Raw genomic sequence first — 20,301 nt, forward strand, 5'->3', positions numbered from 1 at the left:
AGAAGTGGAAATAGTTTTGATCGTTGTTTTTGTTATTCACATTTCCGTCTGACCGCAAGCCATGGAATCTAACATGATCTTGACTTAATCTTCTTATAAAACCTTAACCCTGGCTTGAACACAGGGTGATTAGACTTGATAGCCGGCACTGAGCTTGATGGTGGCTGTGCAGATTTTTTAAAACAAAGAAAAGAGTTTAGTACTGTACGACAGAAAATAAAATGAAAGCAGAGCTGACAGCGCATCACAGTGGATGACATGTATCTCTCTATCCCAGCCACAAAACTGTGGGAGGAACTGAAGGAAAATTGCCTCGCCAAATACGGTGCAGTAACTGCGGTCACAGCTATTAGTAAGTTACATAATGTCATTTCCTCTCATTCTAACTTTTGCTGGGCTGAAACAATGTTTCAGTCAGTTATGAACTAATACAATTTCTTTCATATGTATTGTAGAATATAATAAACAGCACAGTTTCAGTGCGGTACAATGTTGTGGCTCAAGAGGTATTTGATGTAGCTTAAAGGATAACAGAATTACAGATTAACAGAGTTCAGAGGCTGTCTGTAATCATGTGTTTTTACAACAAATTCATGATTGTAATATGAAATCCATTTTATACATATATATATATATATATATATATATATATATATATATATATATATATATATATATATATATATATATATATATATATACAGGAGTTGGGTTAAATGTTTGCCCAACTTGCTCGGTAGTTTTATTTAACTCATCTATTGTTTGAAAATGACTACTGCTTGCATAAAATGAGCCCAAAATATGTTGTAAATTAACATTTATTCATATGTCTAATATATGAATGTTTATTGATAAGTTTAATGAATAATTATTCCACACTAAACTAAATATATTAAATTGCTTATTAATAAATGTTCACCTTTTGATTATTATTGTTGCCTCTAGTAATTATGTGTCTGATTTTTAATTTCCAACATATTTTGGGTTTATTTTAAGCCAGCCATATAATAGTTTAACCCAACCACTGGGTTTGTCCATTTTCAACCCAACTTGGGTTGTTTTTAACCCAGCATTTTTTAGAGTGTATAAACACATTTGGCAAAAATTGGAAATAAGTTGAAGTTGAAGTACTAAAATTGAAATAAAAACTAATTAAGGCTAAATAGAATAAAAAGCACATTACCAAAACTGAAAATATCAAAATAAAAACTAAATAAAAAAGTTTATAAATACTATACTAAAATAACACTGATGCTATTTCGAATTGGATTTAGTTGGACATTTGTTTAAACAGCGATTGTATTTACAGTAATACTTTCCAATACATTTTTTATCATGGATCTCATTGATTTGATATCAAATCTGCTGAGGGAAACAAGTCAGCTCTCCAACAGTGCTTCCAAGCCAGATCTGACCTAAAAGCATTTTGTTTAGATCTTTAAAAACCTGTATTTAGAATTTCCTTGTTTTTGAATTGAAGAAAGTGCTCTATAATGGATTTTCTTCAAAAACAGGTTTGGTTCTGCTGAGAAAATGGATTGCAGGTGGAGTGTGTCGCTGTCGGGTGCGACTGGATGGGAAGACAGTCATCATTACTGGCGCCAACACTGGCATTGGAAAAGAGACGGCACATGACATGGCCATGAGAGGTAAACACGCTGCATTCTTAAAAATAAAAGAGTGGTTTTCACAGCAATGCTTTGTTTCCCCAAAGAACCTTTCAGTCACCCCTTAATGTTAAGAACATTTTAATAATCTAAAGAACCTTTTGAGCAATGGAATGTTTCCATGGATGTTAAAGGTTCTTCATGGAACCATCAATGCCAAGAAAGAACTTTATTTTTATGAGTGAAGAAAGTCTATATTTTAGGTCCACTTTGCATCATGGCAAATCATTAAGCTGGACCAGGGCAGCGTTTCCCAAAAGCATTGTAAGCTTAAGTTGATCGTAGCTCCATTGAAACCAATGGAGCTACGATCAACTTAGGCTTACGATGCTTTTGGGAAACGCTGCCCAGATTGATAAACAATCTTTTTTTAGGGGCCCGGGTTGTGATGGCTTGTCGAGATCTTTCAAAAGCAGAAAAGGCTGCTGCAGAGATTCGCAGATCTACAGGAAATGGCGACATAGTAGTTCGGCACTTAAACCTGGCATCTCTGTTCTCCGTACGGCAGTTTGCACATGAATACACTGCCACTGAGAATCGACTGGATATACTTATTAACAATGCTGGTGAGACATTTGACTACTAGTTAATCAACAAATCACACTGTGCTTTTAGCTGTATTATTAATTGTTGCTTTTTTTTTTTTTTTTTTGTGGATAAACCTATTAGGAGTGATGATGTGCCCTAAAAGCCTTACAGAGGATGGCTATGAAACCCAGTTTGCTGTCAATCATTTAGGCCATTTCCTCCTGACTGTTCTGCTCCTGGACATGCTGAAGAAGTCTAGCCCTAGTCGAGTTATCAATGTATCCAGTATTGCTCACAAAGGAGGTAAACCCACCAATTAACATCATTCCTTTTAGATTGTCTGCTTCACTCCTTTTAGTTGAAAGACTATCCATAAAACTCTAAAGAAGATGCGTTTCACAGCGATGCCATAAAAGAACCATTTTGGGTTCCTTAAAGAACCTGTCAGTGATCATTTTTTTGTGTGTGTGTGTGTGTGTGTCAAGAACATTTGTGCAATGGAAAGAATGTTATTCAATTATTAATGTTTTTAAGGATGAAGTGAGTGTTAGATGAAAGCAAATGTTTTAAATACTCATGTTCATTTCCCCCTTTTTTCACAATTAAATATCCAATCACAACATATTTCAGTCTGATGACCTTTCTCATAGGTAAGATCAACTTTGATGACCTTAACTTCAATAAAGCACCATATGATTCATTGGTCAGCTACAGGCAGAGCAAACTTGCCAACCTGCTGTTTACTCGCGAGTTAGCACGGAGGATTAAAGGTTTGTGCGCTCATCAGTACATCAGTCACGTTCAAACATAGAAAATGCTTCAAAAGCTGTTTTACACCTGAATGTTGTATTTTCCCTACATTAATCCTGCTCTGTTTTAAATCAGGGTCTGGTGTAACAGTGTACTCCCTTCACCCTGGAGTAATCCGCACTGAACTGGGACGTTACGTGCAGACCCGCTACCCTCTGCTCAGTGCCCTGTTGTCTTTTCCTGCTCTCCTACTGATGAAAACCCCCAGTCAAGGTGCTCAGACGTCCATCTTCTGTGCGGTTGCTGAGGGGTTGGAGTCTCACAGTGGCTGCTATTTCAGGTGAGCTGTTAACAAGGACCTATTGTGCACATTTTCAGTGTTGATTTTGTTTTTGGGCTCTACTAGAATAGGTTTTAATGCTTTAATGTTCAAAAAACACCTTATTTTTCACATATTTTACATTGTGGAGGCACCTCTCTTTTCTAAAACTTGAACCTTTATGTTTGACACTGGATGATTCTGAGATCTGTTTGCAGTGATTGTAAGCTGAAGGAACCAGCTCCTGAAGGTAAAGATGATCTCGCTGCTCTGCGATTATGGAAAATAAGTGCAAAGCTTGTGGGCTATGAAGAGGACTGACAACACTCCACCAAACTCTGTTCATAATACCACATGCATATACAGGAATGCTGTGTATGCAGCTATCAACATTCAGATCATCATTTCCATCAAGTTTTTTTTTTTTTTTCTAATGGAAACTTTATTTAATTTAATTGATTATTAGTGGTTTCTGTCTAAATGGTATTTTTATCTGGATCAGTACTATAGCAATCCCCATGTTCCCTGTCTTGCACATTATTGTATAAATGTAAGATAACTGATATTAACATCTCATCATTTGTCATTTTAAAGCTGTTTTGAAGTATCTAATTTGATGATCAATAAAGGTTTCATTAAGTCATATTTTTATTGTAGCCTAAATGTTATCAAAATAATATTCAAATAACATACATTAGTAATTTTAGCATTAGATGCTGGTAAAATACATTAAGAGTTAAGTGCCTAATGAATTTGAATCTTTAAACATGAACCCGAACACTGCAATGAACCAGCATTTTAATGCTGATAATGATTTTATTTTGATGATAATAAAATCGTAATGAAATCATATTAATGTAACAATGATGTTTGGAAAAACCCATAAATTAATTTTCAGTGTTGGGGTAACGCATTAGAAATAATGCAAGTTATGTAATCAGATTGCTTTTTTTTAAGTAACATATGTTCAAATTTACATCTAAATATTTGAGTTACTTTTTCAAATAAGTAATGCACGTTACTTTGTTTTCCCATTTAATGAATGACGCCTCCTCTGTCCCCATGTTGAGAAAAATCGGGAGTAAGGTGCAGATGCATTGTGTGCGGGTGCGCTATGTAAACTTGATTATTGTAATTCTTACTTTAAAAAGTAACTTTCCCTAACGCTGTTAATTTTAAAAAGTGCAGTAATGCTGGTGAGATTGATTGTTAGCGATGAATGATTCCTGACCGAATCATTCTTCTTGAATGATGAATCAAATCTTTAGAATCAATTCTTTCACGAAACCGACTTAAAGGGTTAATTCACCCAAAAATGAAAATAATGTCATTTATTACTCATCCTCATGTCGTTCCACACCCGTAAGACCTTCGTTAATCTTTGGAACACAAGTTAAGATATTTTTTTTTGAAATCCGGTGTCTCCATGAGGCCTTCATAGGGAGCAATGACATTTCCTCTCTCAAGATCCATTAATGTACTAAAAACATATTTAAATTAGTTCATGTGAGTACAGTGGTTCAATATTAATATTATAAAGCAACAAGAATATTTTTGTTGCGCCAAAAACAAAACAAAATAGTGAGTTATTTAGTGATGGCCGATATCAAAACACTGCTTCAGGAAGCTTCAGAGCGTTATGAATCAGTGTATCGAATCATAATTCGGATCGCCTGTCAAACCGCCAAACTGCTGAAATCACATGACTTTGGCACTCCGAACAGCTGATTCGACACAAAAGACTCATAATGCTCCGATGCTTCATGAAGCAGTGTTTTGAAATCGGCCATCACTAAATAAGTCGTTATTTATTTTTTTTGGCACACCAAAAATATTCACGTTGCTTTATAATATTAATACTGAACCACTGTACTCACATGAACTGATTTAAATATGTTTTTAGTACATAACTGGATCTTGAGAGAGGAAATATATCTCAATATATCTCAACAAAAATATCTCAGTTTGCGTTCCGAAGATTAACGAAGGTCTTACGGGTGTGGAACGTTATGAATTAATGACAAAATTTTCATTTTTATGTGAACTAACCCTTTAATTGGTCTGAGCAATGACTCACTGAACCAACACATTAATACTGTTAATGAAATTGTTTTTTAGTATTTATTTTTATGATTAATAAAAGTTTAATGAGATCATATCTTTACGTAATCATACTATAAAACACATAAACGAATAAATAATGCTTTAGGTCGTCTGGTTGAGATGTCCGATTCATGACCGAATCGTTCTTCTGAGTCGAATCTTTTCGAATCCGACTAATAAATTGCTCCGAGCACTGACTCACTGAAAGTTTTAGTATTTATTTCGATGATAACTAAAAGTTTAATGAACTCATAACATTAAGCAATCATGCTATAAAACACAAACGAAGAGTTCAGTGATTCATTACGCTCGTCTGGGGCGAGGAAAAAAAAACCTTCCATCGCCCTCACCAATATGGCGCTTTATTTACTCCGTTTTACGTAGCAGCCTTGAATTATGGGATATTGTTCATGCCCTACGAACTGTTACCAGATCAGTTGAACTAGTAAATCGAACCTTCAAGACTGACGGATCGATTGAACTACAACAGATCCCAAATCAGATGCGGACTGAATACTCGGGTACACCGGAAGTAGCAGGAAGCGCAGTGAGTTGTCTGTCTCCCATTGTCAACAGTGTTGGTATACGGGAGTAGTTTACTAATGAAAAGAGCTTTTTATCATTAGTTAAACAACTTTGAAGGGATTCGATCATTTGACCCATTCTCACTGACAATCAGAACATATATAAAACGACAAAATGAACGTGACTCTGGCTGTCAAGCAGTATATTTCCAAAATGATAGAGAGCAGCGGACCCGGGATGAAGGTGCTGCTGATGGACAAGGAGACGGTAAATTAATTTAAACAGCCTTAACAGTTCAAACAAAAGCGCAAATGTGCTTAAGTCAATGATAATCTAGTACTGTGTGCAGTATAAATGGGTTTTGCTGTCATGTGAACTGAACTGAACTGAACTGAACTCTCATTTGTTTCTAAATAAAGTAGATTGTAAACTAGTCATAGACAGTGACAAACAGTGGTTAAAACATTGCTAGCATGTTCTCTTTACTCTTCCTCTGTTTCTTTACAGACCAGTATTGTGAGTGTGGTCTACACTCAGTCTGAGATCCTGCAGAAGGAGGTCTACCTTTTTGAGCGCATTGACTCACAAAACCGAGACAATATGAAGCACCTTAAAGCCATCTGCTTTCTCCGGCCAACCAAGGTTTCATCATTGTCTCTTATAACATAGATTTAGACTGCATTTCCAGGTGGTTTCATACATAAGATGTCTCTGCTTTCAGGAGAACGTAGAGCATCTGATTCAAGAGCTTCGTCGGCCCAAGTATAGTGTCTATTTCATCTGTGAGTGCCAGCATCAGTTTACCTCTTATTTTAATGAGTTTGCAGAATAAGGGTGGTCAGAAGATGCACTTTCACTAACTTTAGGCTTATTCTGTGCAGATTTCAGTAACGTGATCAGTAAGAGTGAGATAAAGGCTTTGGCTGAGGCGGATGAACAGGAAGTAGTTGCAGAAGTGCAGGTGGGTCTTATTCATAATTGATTCATAAATATGCTTTCCATATTTATATACAGTGTCCATAAAATGTTGTCAAACTGATCATTTTGTTACTCTAGGAGTTCTATGGAGATTTCATTGCTGTGAACCCTCATCTTTTTTCCCTCAACCTTCAAGGAGTATCTAGGGTAATATAATTTAAAAAGAATTTGAATATGGAACTAGTGCATGCATTTTATTGCACTGAATGTTTTGGCTTGCATTTAATTATTTCTAAATTAATCATTTAAAGGGGGCCTATTATTCTTGGTTTTGTTTTTGGACTCTACTAGAATGTGTTTTCATGCTTGAATGTTCAAAAACACCTTATTGTTGCAGCTCCTCTCTTCCCAGTCTGTCAGTTACGCACTGTTTAGTTCCTGTCTCTATGAAGCCCCTCCTTCTGAAATTTCCATAAACATGGAGTCGTATTACATTACGTATGTATTTACATTGTAAAAAGCGCTATATATATATAAAGCTGACCTGACTATTAAGAAATATCTGCGTGCACACGAAACCACTGAAACCGACTCAAAACGATGTACTATACATGCCCGACCAGTATGTGGCGCTGTAATTCTGCCACAGAGATACACTAAAAATGGAGAAGAAGACTTGGAGCATGTGCGTAAACCTTGCGCACTGTAAACAAACCCAACACGACACAAAGACAAGACGTGGGGTGATGAAATCATCGTTTCATAAAATATAAGGATTGGCTGTACAAACAAAAATGCAAGGGTGTCCTTTTCAGATTTACCCACTCTGGGACCCGGTTTAAAAAAAATAGGGGTTTCAGGCTCCCAAACGCCGGATTCGCCTGTACAAAACTCTGATATGATACAAAATGTTTACGTATACAGCTAAACGCTTCTTTGTGTGTACAAGCTCTAACTCAACCAGGCCCCGCCCCCTTATTTTGCATATGCCTTGGGGTTGAATTATTTAAATGAGGAATATTGTGAGGTGTTTGTTACCGGAAGAAAACTCAAGACTACAATGGAGGCGTTTCAGAGAGTTCAGAAACAGTGACACTGATATAGAGAATAACTCCTGCTGGAGGGACTTTGTATCTTTGAAGGCCTTTTTCATGCTCAAACAGCAACATGACACACTGAAGAAAGATGAACGTAAAAAAGCATTGTAGGACCCTTTTAAATATAGTTTGAGTTATTAGGGATAAAGGCATGTTATGATACCAAACCGAAAACTGGTTCAAAACATGTAAATTAGTTCACAAGATCTACTTGTGCTGCTTGGAATTATTTCCTTTTCATCTTTTTATTTAATTTCTTTCATCAAGTTAATCATTTTCTCACAACTATCAGGGACCCTTGTGAACAGGAATCCTTCTGTTTTAGGCTCTCTGTGAATATCCCGTTGCATGTTTATAGGGTCGCAGTTGGGAGCCCAGTGTACTGCCTCGTGTCACTCAGGGTTTGACATCAGTGCTGCTGTCCCTGAAGAAATGCCCCATGATCCGCTACCAGCTCTCTTCTGACATGTCCAAAAGGCTGGCAGAGAGTGTCAAAGTAAGACTTCACTTTGTAATTGAGTCATAGATCTGTAGTATGCATTTCGGTGAACAGGTGATTGTTTTATAATTAATTAAGTTGGCTTGAAAAAGCAAACTTACTGTTATGCTATTTTCATGTGAGACTAAAATTTCCAACTCTAACTCCTCCTAGAGCTTTAACTCTACAAACTCGGGTCAGACCTTCAGAATGTTCTGACTTAGTGTGCTATATCTTTACTGATTCAACTTATGGTTTTCCTAAAAATTACTATTAAAGCTCGGAAAAATCCCATTGACTTTCATTGATGGAATGTTTAAATGAGCCAAGACTTTCAAGTTACAACTGTCAATATTCAAATTTAAACTACAGAAGCCCATTAGACTCAAACTCAATTAGACTCAAGTATATTCTATGTACTATTTCTAATCCATTGAAACTCATAAACCTATCTATCTATCTATCTATCTATCTATCTATCTATCTATCTATCTATCTATCTATCTATCTATCTATCTATCTATCTATCTATCTATCTCATAGCAACCACCCAAAACAACTTAGCAACTGCATAGCAACACCTTAGCAACTACTCAGAATACCCTAGCAACCACATAGCAACACCCTAGAAACCACCCCGAGTACCCTAGCAACTGCATAGCAACACCTTAGCAACCACCCAGAGTACCCTAGCAACCGCATAGCAACACCTTAGCAACCACCCGAGTTCCCTAGCAACCGCATAGCAACACCCTAGCAACCGCATAGCAACACCCTAGCAACGACCCTGTGTACCCTAGCAACCACCTTGAGTACCCTAGCCTTGAGACCCCTATCTATCTATCTATCTATCTATCTATCTATCTATCTATCTATCTATCTATCTATCTATCTATCTATCTATCTATCTATCTATCTATCTAATCAAAACTACAACTTTCAAACTTCAAACTTTCAAACTTCAAACTTTTAAAACTACTTCAAACTTTCTAGCTAGGCTTTTTCAAGCCAACTTAAAGTTTGTCTTCAAACTTTTTAATCTAGTTTGATTTACTCTACAGAAAAATGTATCAACTAATGATCTGTTTGTGTTTCCCACAGCAAATCATTACTAAAGAGTATGAACTGTTTGACTTCAGAAAAACAGAAGTACCTCCTCTTCTCCTGATTTTAGACAGAAGCGATGATGCCATTACTCCACTTCTCAACCAGGCAAGAAACAATGTGACATCAAAATCTCATATTACAGAACAAGATCTGTATGCAAAATCCTTGACATGACCACCAGAGGGAGATAGAGCCCGTGGAAAATTCTGTTAAAACAGTATTCAATTTCAGTGCTAGATATCAAATAAGATGCATTTTATTCTTTTTCCCTACTGTGAGATTTACAGGAGCCAGTGCACCCTGCTTGCATTTGCTGAAAAATGTTACTGCAGCAAAATAATTATTACATAATGATTTAGTGTGCTGATGTTGCAGTAATTGCTACATGTGCCTGTGTTTGCTTCCTCTAGTGGACGTATCAGGCTATGGTTCATGAGCTATTGGGCCTCAATAACAACCGCATAGACCTGTCCAGAGTGCCTGGAATCAGTAAGGACCTACGGGAGGTGGTCTTGTCTGCAGAAAATGATGAGTTTTATGCAAATGTGAGTAACATATTGTTTGAAGTACATTAACAGATTCCATTAAAGAGCGTAATACATCATGAGATTATTTACCAGGTAATTTTTTGTTTCAAAGAAACTAATGTAGTGTACACAATGAGGTCTTGTAAGATGATAATAAAGTTTTAGTTTTTTGAAAAATTTAAAACAAAGAAACATTATTACAAAATGAATACAAATTGTTTACAATTTCTAGGTTACAAGTTGTGACTTGTCCATGTTTAACCCCTTACATACTGACATTAAAGCAAAAGAAAGCACAAATGAGAATTTTTATCTCTGATAGATAGATAGATAGATAGATAGATAGATAGATAGATAGATAGATAGATAGATAGATAGATAGATAGATAGATAGATAGATAGATAGATGTAGTGATTTCAGACTTTTGGACCCCTATCTATATGTTGTTTTCGTTCTTTTTCTCTCGATAAGAACTTGTACCTGAATTTTGGTGAGATTGGAACAAACATCAAGAACCTGATGGAGGATTTTCAGAAGAAAAAGCCCAAGGACCAACAGAAGTTAGAGTCCATATCTGACATGAAGGTGAGCGAACCACTGCTGAAGCCAGTCAAAGGGTTAGTTCACACAATTTCTGTCATTAATTACTCTCTCTCATGTCGTTCCACACCCGTAAGACCTTCGTTCATCTTGAGAACACAATTTAAGACATTTTTGATGAAATCCAAGAGGTTTTTTTTGTAATCTCCAATAGAAAGCAACATAATAACTGTCATTCAAGGTCCAGAAAAGTAGTAAAGACACGGTGTAATTTGATGGTAATTACATTGCTTTCTATTAGGGATGAAAAAAAAAAAAAAAAAACCTCTTAGATTTCATCAAAAATATCTTAATTTGTGTTCTGAAGATGAACGAAGGATGTGGAATGACATGAGGGAGAGTAATTAATGACAGAATATTTATTTTTGTGTGAACTAACCCTTTAAATACTGTTCACTGTAGCACATTTACATTTAATCATTTAGCAGATGCCTTTATCCAAAGTGACTTACAAATGAGGAGAACAATAGAAGCACATCATCTTATATGAAGAGTGAACCATTTTTGTGTTTCTTTATTGTGTTACGGTATTATGACCACTTTCTGCCCACCTTTGTAGGCTTTTGTGGATAACTACCCCCAGTTTAAGAAAATGTCGGGCACGGTCTCAAAACACGTGACCGTGGTTGGGGAGCTGTCCCGCCTGGTCAGTGAAAGACAGCTGATGGAGGTGTCAGAGGTGGAGCAGGAGTTGGCCTGCCAGAATGACCACTCCAACGCACAACAGGTCAGAGTACAGACCTGCATTCTTATCGCTAAAAATGTTGATTATTATTTCACAACATCACTGTTTTTACTGTATTTTTTTATCAAATAAACGCAGCTTTAAAGGTGCCGAAGAACATGTTTTTAAAAGATGTAATATAAGTATAAGGTGTCCCCTGAATGTGTCTGTGAAGTTTCTGCTCAAAATACCCCATAGTTTTTTTTTTTATTAATTTTTTTTATCTGCCTTTTTTGGGGCATCATTATAAATGCACTGATTCAGGGTGTGCGGCCCCTTTAAATTCTCATGCTCCACGCCCCAAGAGCTCGCGCTTTCCTTAAACAACATAAAAAAAGTTCACACAGCTAATATAACCCTCAAAATGGATCTTTACGAAGTGTTTGTCATGTAGCACGTCTAATTGCGTAAGTATAGTATTTATTTGGATGTTTACATTTGATTCTGAATGAGTTTGATAGTGCTCCTTGGCTAAAGCTAACATTACACACTGTTGGAGAGATTTATAAAGAATGAAGTTGTGTTTATGAATTATACAGACTGCAAGTGTTTAAAAATGAAAATAGCGACAGCTCTTGTCTCCGTGAATACAGTAAGAAACGATGGTAACTTTAACCACATTTAACAGTACATTAGCAACATGCTAACGAAACATTTAGAAAGACAATTTACAAATATCACTAAAAATATCATGATATCATGGATCATGTCAGTTATTATTGCTCCATCTGCCATTTTTCGCTGTTGTTCTTGCTTGCTTACCTAGTCTGATGATTCAGCTGTGCACAGATCCAGACGTTAATACTGGCTGCCCTTGTGTAATTCCTTGAACATGGGCTGGCATATGCAAATATTGGGGGTGTACATATTATGTACATGTTATGTTGAGATTCGCTTGTTCTTCGGAGGTCTTTTAAACAAATGAGATTTATATAAGAAGGAGGAAACAATGGAGTTTGAGGTTCACTGTATGTCATTTCCATGTACTGAACTCTTGTTATTCAACTATGCCGAGGTAAATCAAATTTTTGAATCTAGGGCACCTTTAATAAGCAAAGAGACTTTGAACCGAGTGAATGTCCATCCACAACGTTTTTTGTGTTCACCTACAGTATGTTAAGCGCTGTAAATCTTGAACCATTGCTGATGAGAAACTTGTTCCTCTTCCTGCAGAGCTTGAGGCGGTTACTCCAGAACCCTCGGCTTTCTGAAATCGACGCTGTGCGGCTTGTGATGCTGTACGCGCTTCGCTATGAGAAACACAGCAGCAGTATTCTGCCCAGCCTTATGGAAGAGCTCAATCGCAAAGGGGTGTCAGAGAGACACCGCAAGGTGCGGGCCAGCAGATCTGTCCTGTAGCACAGTGTATTATTATTGATTGGTAAAGTCCTACTATTACTAGTACTATTATTAAAAAAGAAAGCAATTTTGCCTCCATCTGTGCTGTAGATGGTGCAAGCCGTGGTGGAATATGGTGGAAAACGAGTCAGAGGAAGTGACCTCATCGCTCCTACAGATGCTGTGGCCATTACCAAGCAGTTTTTCAAAGGACTCAAGGTAGATCATCTGTTTACCAATATGTTTTCGTAAAGGGGTCCTCATTTAAAAAAATTCCCACCCAAGGCAAAATAAAGGGGGCAAGGCCTGGTTGAGTTAGTTCGTAGTGTGTTGAAATGCATTGTTATGGCAAGGGTCGTGACATTTCCAAAACATGCTCGAAGCAGTTGACAAATCACAACACACTGATCCAACTGACCAATCAGAGCACATTGTGCTTTTCAGAAGGAGGGGCTTCATAGAGAGAGAAACTAAACAGAGTGTTACTGATAGACTGCGAAGAGAGATATAGATAGATATGTTCCCATCCAAATTTCTGAATTTAACTTATGCGCAAAATTGGAATATCACGTACAACAATCATGAATAAAGCAGTGTTTCCATCCCATGTTTTCAAGAGGACAAAATGGTCACTTCCTGGGAAATTGGTGTAAATTATCTGTAATAAAAATGGAAGTTGCTGCAATCAGGGAAGAAATCATGTCTCTTTTTTTCTACGTCATAATAGACTTGCACCTCAGAGAGCACAGGTGTTAATGAATGCAGTCGTGTGAGATGCTTTGGGAAAGGTCAGGCAATTCAGAATGATCAAACCAATATATGAGATGCAATAAAACTTGTCCAGTTGTCTAATCACACAGCCTCTGTTGAGGCAAAGTCATGTGAGGTTTTTTTTGCACATCGAGAGACTATTCAGCAAATGTTACCATCATAGTTTATACGAATATCTCATCAGATAAAAATGTTTGCAAAAGTTTTTTATGTGCATTTTTAAAATTTAGCAAATTAAATAAATACATTTTATAGCTCTATATATATATATATATATATATATATATATATATATATATATATATATATATATATATATATATATAATAAAATATAATATATATATTTAAAATGTGATACCCCAAAATGTGCATAAAAATAGGTGGATGGAAACATAGCTACTGTAAAATATGTGAAAATAATGTGTTTTTTTTAGACATTCAAGCATTAAAATATATTCTAGTAAAACAAAACAAAATCAACACAGTGTAAAAGTGCATAATAGGTACACTTTAACATGTCATATAGCCATAGTCACATGCTGTTTATAACTTGTTTATGTGTTTGAATAGGGAGTCGAAAATGTGTACACGCAGCATCAGCCGCTTCTACACGACACGCTGGATCAGCTGATCAAGGGTCGTTTGAAGGACAGCCAGTTCCCCTACCTCGGGCCAAATTCTCTGAGAGACAGGTGATACAGATACATAAATAGACTGCCATTCACACTCATGCATTAATAATGTACAGGCACACTTAAAGACATTTAATGTGAGCATTTTGTTGCTGCTTTAAAGGTAAAGTGTGTCTGTGATGCTTTTTTTAAATAGGCTGTTTAATGTGCAATTCAGAAACTTTGTGCTTGGATTGAAACACACATGGACAATTCTCCTACGATTCTGAACAGACAACTAAACAAAATAACATGTAATTTACTAGAGGTTCTGACAAAATGTTAATTGCTGCTGTCTATATTGTATAATAAATATTAAATTATTTTGAATTATTTTTTTTAATTGGTTTGAAATGAATGAATCAATGACTCACTCATAAAGACTGCACTTGTTTCATTACTGAATCATTCAGTTTCATTACTGAAACAAGTGAAGTCTTTATGAGTGAGTCATTGAATCATTCATTTCAAACCAATAAAAAAAAAAAAATTCAAATCAGTGTTTTTGATCAAATCTCTTGAATGAATGATTCAATGACAAATACATTTTTAACAGTCACTTGTCGCCACCTACTGGTGTAACAAAGTAATTGATACAATTTTTATTTGAAGCATCAAGTTACTTTCAAAAGGTGATTCACTCTATTTTGATCACTTCCATAGACACCAGTGTTTATATCCAAACTATAAACTTTTATCCTAGTACTTCTGTGATCACTTGAATTATTGTAACACAGAAATAATGATACTCTGTGGTTTTAGTCTATTTCATACATATACATGACAACTGCTCTCTCTGGGTCAGAACCCAGATCTGAATGTTCGCTGTGATCGTGCTTGTCAAAGGTTTAATAGACATGGCGAATCACTGTCATTAAGGAATAAGATCTCGTGGGTGTTTGAATCCAGAGCAGAATTAATCGTGCAGTTAAATAAATGTGCTCCTTCACACTCTGTCTTCACCCTTCAGACCTCAAGACATTATTGTCTTCATAATTGGCGGGGCCACTTACGAGGAGGCATTAACTGTTTACAACCTGAACCGCACAATGCCAGGCGTACGCATCGTACTCGGGGGCACGGCCATTCACAACACTAAGAGGTCGGTGTTTTTAAATGCTCTTAACGCTCTTTTCACCATCTCACCTCTGTCCATTAGCCCTCTGGCACACAAGCCTTTATGCCTTATTCAAGAAAGAGCCCGGTTACAGTGACATCAGCCCTAGAATGGTGTTGTGTAAAGAACATACACTTGTTGTGCACATATAACTTCGTTGAATCTTTCAGGGTCTCATTCTGTTTCATTCTGGACTATATGGAGTTTTGTTTCTTGGTGCTCTGACTTATAAGATGATTTTGATTTCTTTTAGATATTGCACTACTTATTTAATATATGAATTATATATTTTTCTATATACACTACTGCTAAAAAGTTTGAGGTTCAACAAATTTTCTTTGAAAGAAATTAATACTTTTATTCATCAAAGACACATTAAATTGATCAAGTGACATTAAAGACATTTTATAATGTTACACAAGATTTCTACTTCAAATAAATGCTGTTCTTTTGAACTTTCTGTTAAACAAAGAATCCTAAAAAAAAATGTTTTTCATAAAAATATTAAGCAAATTGGCATATTAGTATGATTTCTGAAGGATCATGTGACACTGAAGACTGGTGCTGAAAATTCAGCTTTGATCACAGGAATTACATTTTATAATATATTACAATAGAAAACTCTTATTAGTAATACAATTGTGTTTCAGATTGTAATAATAATTTACAATATTACTGTTTTTACTGCATTTAGTTCAGTATTTACATGATGTCTGCTATGTAAACTCTGAATGAATCTTAATATTTTCAAGCAAATGAATTTAGTTTAGCTAAACTTCATAAAACTTCAATTTATTTCCACCTAATTTAACCAGATCTGGGGCTTTTGTAGCCATTAGACACTAGTTTACCTACTTGACTCTATAAACTTCCTGAAAAAATATGTGCATGATCATTTTGCTTTCTGTTTGTTTAAAATTTCTCCCTTGCAGGTAATGCAACATAAGTGATGTCTGACATATTTTGTTACCCACTGAGGATTCTGCCAAATAACGTGCTGACTGTACTCATGCATTATAAACCAAATATGTTCCCGTTCTCTGTTACAGCTTCCTGGAGGAAGTGATGCTCTCTGTGGGTTCAGGTGGAGACAGGACACAAGGAAGAGGCCGTCAGATGAGCCGACGTTGAGCTGTTCTCATCACTCATATTAATGTGCGCTGTCTTTCCTCTGAACCCTAAGCTGAGCACATTTGCCCTCTTTTTCTCTCTCCTAACATTCCTTTTGAAATGTTTCAGTTTTAGGGAGGTAAATGGTAATACTGCACAATAAAGTTCAATTCTTTAACATTAATGAACAACAATTTGTACAGCATTTATTAATCTAGGTTACATATAAATAATATAATAATAAATATAATATTGTTCATAAATGTTTGTTCATAAGGACAAGCAACAATCTGAATTGTTAAAAATGTGTTGGTATATGTGGAAATGTGCAGAAATATGTAGTAAACATTAGCCTAAATTAATAAATATTGTAAAATTCTTGTTCATTGTTAGTTTAATGTGCTAACTAATACTAATGTAAATGAGTTGAAACGTGTTGTAAAGTGTTATATATACATAAATATATATAAGTGTTGATAATGGTATGTGAAACACTATAAATGTGCATAACTTTTATGATCACATGTAAATAATACCCCAAAAGAGTTCACAATGACAACATTTTTATTTATTGGCTTGGTGATGCTGCATTTGATCATTTTTGGATAGATGACTACTGTATGTTTCAGTAAAAAAGTATATATGTATATTTATACAGTACAGTCTAAAAGTTTGGAACCACTAAGATTTTTAATGTTTTTAAAAGAAGTTTCGTCTGCTCACCAAGGCTACATTTATTTCATTAAAAATACAGTAAAAAACAGTAATATTGTGAAATATTATTACAATTTAAAATAACTGTGTACTATTTAAATATATTTGACGAAGTAATTTATTCCTGTGATGCAGGAATTTATTCTTCAGTGTCACATGATCCTTCAGAAATCATTTTAATATGATGATTTGCTGCTCAAGAAACATTTATGATTATTTTCAATGTTGAAAACAGTTGTGTACTTTTTTTTTTCAGGATTCCTTGATGAATAGAAAGTTCAAAAGAACAGCATTTATCTGAAAAACAAAGCTTCTGTAGCATTATACACTACCGTTCAAAAGTTTGGGGTCAGTAAGATTTTTTTATTTTTATTTTTTTGAAAAGAAATTAAAGAAATTAATACTTTTATTCAGCAAGGATGCATTAAATCAATCAAAAGTGACAGTAAAGACATTTATAATGTTACAAAAGATTAGATTTCAGATAAAAACTCTGTTCTTTTGAACTTTCTATTCATTAAATAATCCTGAAAAAAATATTGTACACAAATATTTTGCACAATTGTACACATTAGATGTTTCTTGAGCAGCAGATCAGCATATTAGAATGATTTCTGAAGAATCATGTGACACTGAAGACTGGATTAATGATGCTGAAAATTCAGCTTTGCCATCACAGGAATAAATTACTTTGTGAAATATATTCAAATAGTACAGTTATTTTAAATTGTAATAATATTTCACAATATTACAGTTTTTTACTGTATTTTTAATTCAATAAATGTAGCCTTGGTGAGCAGATGAAACTTCTTTTAAAAACATTAAAAATCTTAGTGGTTCCAAACTTTTGGACTGTACTGTATATAACACAAATATAATATATATATGACAATAATGTGAAATTTTGCATCAAAAGTGCCCAACAAAGCTGGAAAAAACATTCATGTCTTTAACTCGAGAAGAAGTGCTCATCAGTTCACAATTACTACACAATTAATCTGACAGTTCTTGGTAGACAAAAAGTTTCAATCAGCGAGCTTTAAAGCCTTGTATAAAACATCTTTGTGTGTCCGTGCATGTTTTTTTTCGTAAGTCCTACTAACTTATCTTTACCTTTGTACATAGCTTGATTAACTTGACAACATAATAAGTGACAATATTTCATGATGTTCTTCAATAAATGAAAGGAAAAATGCTTATCAATTGATTCATCCAATAAATTCAGACCAACACATTTTCATGTTTTTATTACCACCAAAACCTCAGTTGGCAGTCTGTGTAACACCTCACAAATGATTCACTGATGAAATTGTATCAATTAGCCCTGTCCAGAGCTTAAACCCCCATAGACAAGTTCAGGTTGCTCCACTATAACTCCCCTTCCTCCCTCACTAATCACGTCCATTAATCCTCACCATCATCCAGAGGACCGGCAGACCTGAACGACTTAATGGCTTTACTGCATCAAGCACAGTTTTCTGTGTGTGGATTAAAAACATTAACAGTTGCTTATGATGAGTCAGTAAAGGGCCTGGTAGATTTCCAGCCACATTATGTCACGCGTGATGTTTTGTACCAAAATACACATTCATACAGTGGAACAAAAATCAGGCATAAAATGTGTCCGTTTGTTATTTCCAGATGTGGATAAAAGAAATCTTAACCTCTCCTGGGCAGATTTGTCAATCCAAGGGAAACGTTTCTTGCTTCGTTCTGGAATAATGTGGTCAATTTATGTAGACGGAAAAGAAGCTTAGAGCAGTGTAATTATAGTGATCGTGTGTGTGTGGTTTTCTCAGAGCTTGTAGAAGGGAATATCCTAGGAAATCCCCCTATATACTTGAGTTACATAATAGATGTTTTCTATTTTAAAGTGTGTTTATGCATTTTGTTTTATTGCAATTCTAATATTTTATGTGCTATATTCAGATCTATGCTCTTATTTATTGTCTTTTTTAACTTTTGCTCCACACTTCGTTTTAGATTTACTGAAAGAAAGCTGTTACACAAGTAATAGTCTAGTCAGAAATATATGGAACATTAACACTTATTATCCAGGAAAAAATGACTGCCCCAGCAGTATGTTTTCACACTCTATGGGGTAAGTTGTCACAATGGAACCTGCCTTTATTATATACATTTCAGCTAAATTTAAACAGTTAAAGGGTTAGTTCACCCAAAAATCATGCCATTCCACCTTCATTAATCTTCGGAACGCAAATGAAGATATTTTTGTTAAAATACGATGGCTCAGTGAGGCCTGCATATAGGGAGCAATGACATTTCCTCTCTCAAGATCCATTAATGTACTAAAAACATATTTAAATCAGGTCATGAGAGTACAGTGGTTCAATATTAATATTATAAAGCGACGAGAATATTTTTGGTGCACCAAAAAAACAAAATAACGCCTTATATAGTGATGGCCAATTTCAAAACACTGCTTCATGAAACTTCAGAGCTTTATGAATCTTTTGTGTCGAATCAGCGGTTCGGAGCGCCAAAGTCTCGTGATTTCAGCAGTTTGACACGCGATCCGAGCAGTGTTTTGAAATCGGCCACCAAAAATATTTTTATTTTCGCACCAAAAATATTCTTGTCGCTTTATAACATTAATATTGAACCACTGTACTCACATGAACTGATTTAAATATGTTTTTAGTACATTAATGGATCTTGAGAGAGGAAATGTCATTGCTCCCTATGCAGGCCTCACTGAGCCATCGGATTTCATCAAAAATATCTTAATTTACATTCCAAAGATTAACGAAGGTCTTACAGGTGTGGAACAACATGCGGATGAGTAATAAATGACATCATTTTCATTTTTGGGTGAACTAACCCTTTAATAATCAATTATGAAGAAAAGTGATGCTTGAATCATCAGAAATGTGATATTTCACTAATATTTGACAAATTGCCCCAACCTGCAATTTATGAACAAAATCCGTGCCTGAATATGTAGCGGTTTCATTGTGTTAACTTGTTCCCCAAAAACTAAAAATATGATATTGTCATTTTAGTTTGCAGGACAACATTCACAAAAATTCATTTAAAATATGAATGAATCAACATTATTGTTATAGTTTTTTCCTCAGTTGAAAAAAACTATTTAATTACTAGCTAGTAATTACATTTTCAACAGTGTAATTAGATTATGTACTAATTCGATATTGGATACTTATGAGATTTAGAAAGTAATTAGTAATATCAACCTGACCAGTTGATCAATAC

At 35.2% G+C, this 20,301-nt stretch overlaps 2 protein-coding genes across 2 annotated transcripts; both read left to right on the top strand.

Moving 5' to 3' along the window:
- The first annotated feature begins 258 nt into the window (after positions 1-258).
- On the top strand, positions 259-3,585 carry zgc:153441 (retinol-DH_like_SDR_c domain-containing protein). Its single transcript, XM_067411193.1, has 7 exons — positions 259-352; positions 1,515-1,649; positions 2,042-2,233; positions 2,337-2,498; positions 2,846-2,965; positions 3,081-3,285; positions 3,483-3,585. Exons 1-7 carry the CDS (start codon positions 259-261, stop codon positions 3,583-3,585), a joined length of 1,011 nt encoding a protein of 336 aa, XP_067267294.1.
- Positions 3,586-5,884: 2,299 nt separating this feature from the next.
- vps45 (vacuolar protein sorting 45 homolog) lies at positions 5,885-17,769 on the top strand. The gene is made up of 15 exons (XM_067411362.1): positions 5,885-6,159; positions 6,400-6,534; positions 6,614-6,674; positions 6,774-6,853; positions 6,949-7,017; positions 8,266-8,403; positions 9,487-9,597; positions 9,903-10,037; positions 10,492-10,605; positions 11,180-11,347; positions 12,518-12,676; positions 12,794-12,901; positions 14,026-14,147; positions 15,097-15,228; positions 16,293-17,769. Exons 1-15 carry the CDS (start codon positions 6,067-6,069, stop codon positions 16,372-16,374), a joined length of 1,707 nt encoding a protein of 568 aa, XP_067267463.1. The 5' UTR covers positions 5,885-6,066; the 3' UTR covers positions 16,375-17,769.
- Positions 17,770-20,301: the final 2,532 nt, after the last annotated feature.

This window comes from Chanodichthys erythropterus, chromosome 15 (assembly GCF_024489055.1).
Source record: "Chanodichthys erythropterus isolate Z2021 chromosome 15, ASM2448905v1, whole genome shotgun sequence".
In the NCBI taxonomy this organism is placed as follows: Eukaryota; Metazoa; Chordata; class Actinopteri; order Cypriniformes; family Xenocyprididae; genus Chanodichthys; species Chanodichthys erythropterus.

Excerpts from the sequence above, each read along its gene's own strand:
- zgc:153441 (XM_067411193.1), top strand. The coding sequence starts at position 259 with ATGTATCTCTCTATCCCAGCCACAAAACTGTGGGAGGAACTGAAGGAA. Across the intron at positions 353-1,514 it reads AACTGCGGTCACAGCTATTA|GTTTGGTTCTGCTGAGAAAA; the intron begins GTAAGTTACATA and ends CTTCAAAAACAG. Across the intron at positions 2,966-3,080 it reads GTTAGCACGGAGGATTAAAG|GGTCTGGTGTAACAGTGTAC; the intron begins GTTTGTGCGCTC and ends GTTTTAAATCAG.
- vps45 (XM_067411362.1), top strand. The coding sequence starts at position 6,067 with ATGAACGTGACTCTGGCTGTCAAGCAGTATATTTCCAAAATGATAGAG. Across the intron at positions 6,535-6,613 it reads GCTTTCTCCGGCCAACCAAG|GAGAACGTAGAGCATCTGAT; the intron begins GTTTCATCATTG and ends CTCTGCTTTCAG. Across the intron at positions 10,606-11,179 it reads AGTCCATATCTGACATGAAG|GCTTTTGTGGATAACTACCC; the intron begins GTGAGCGAACCA and ends CCACCTTTGTAG.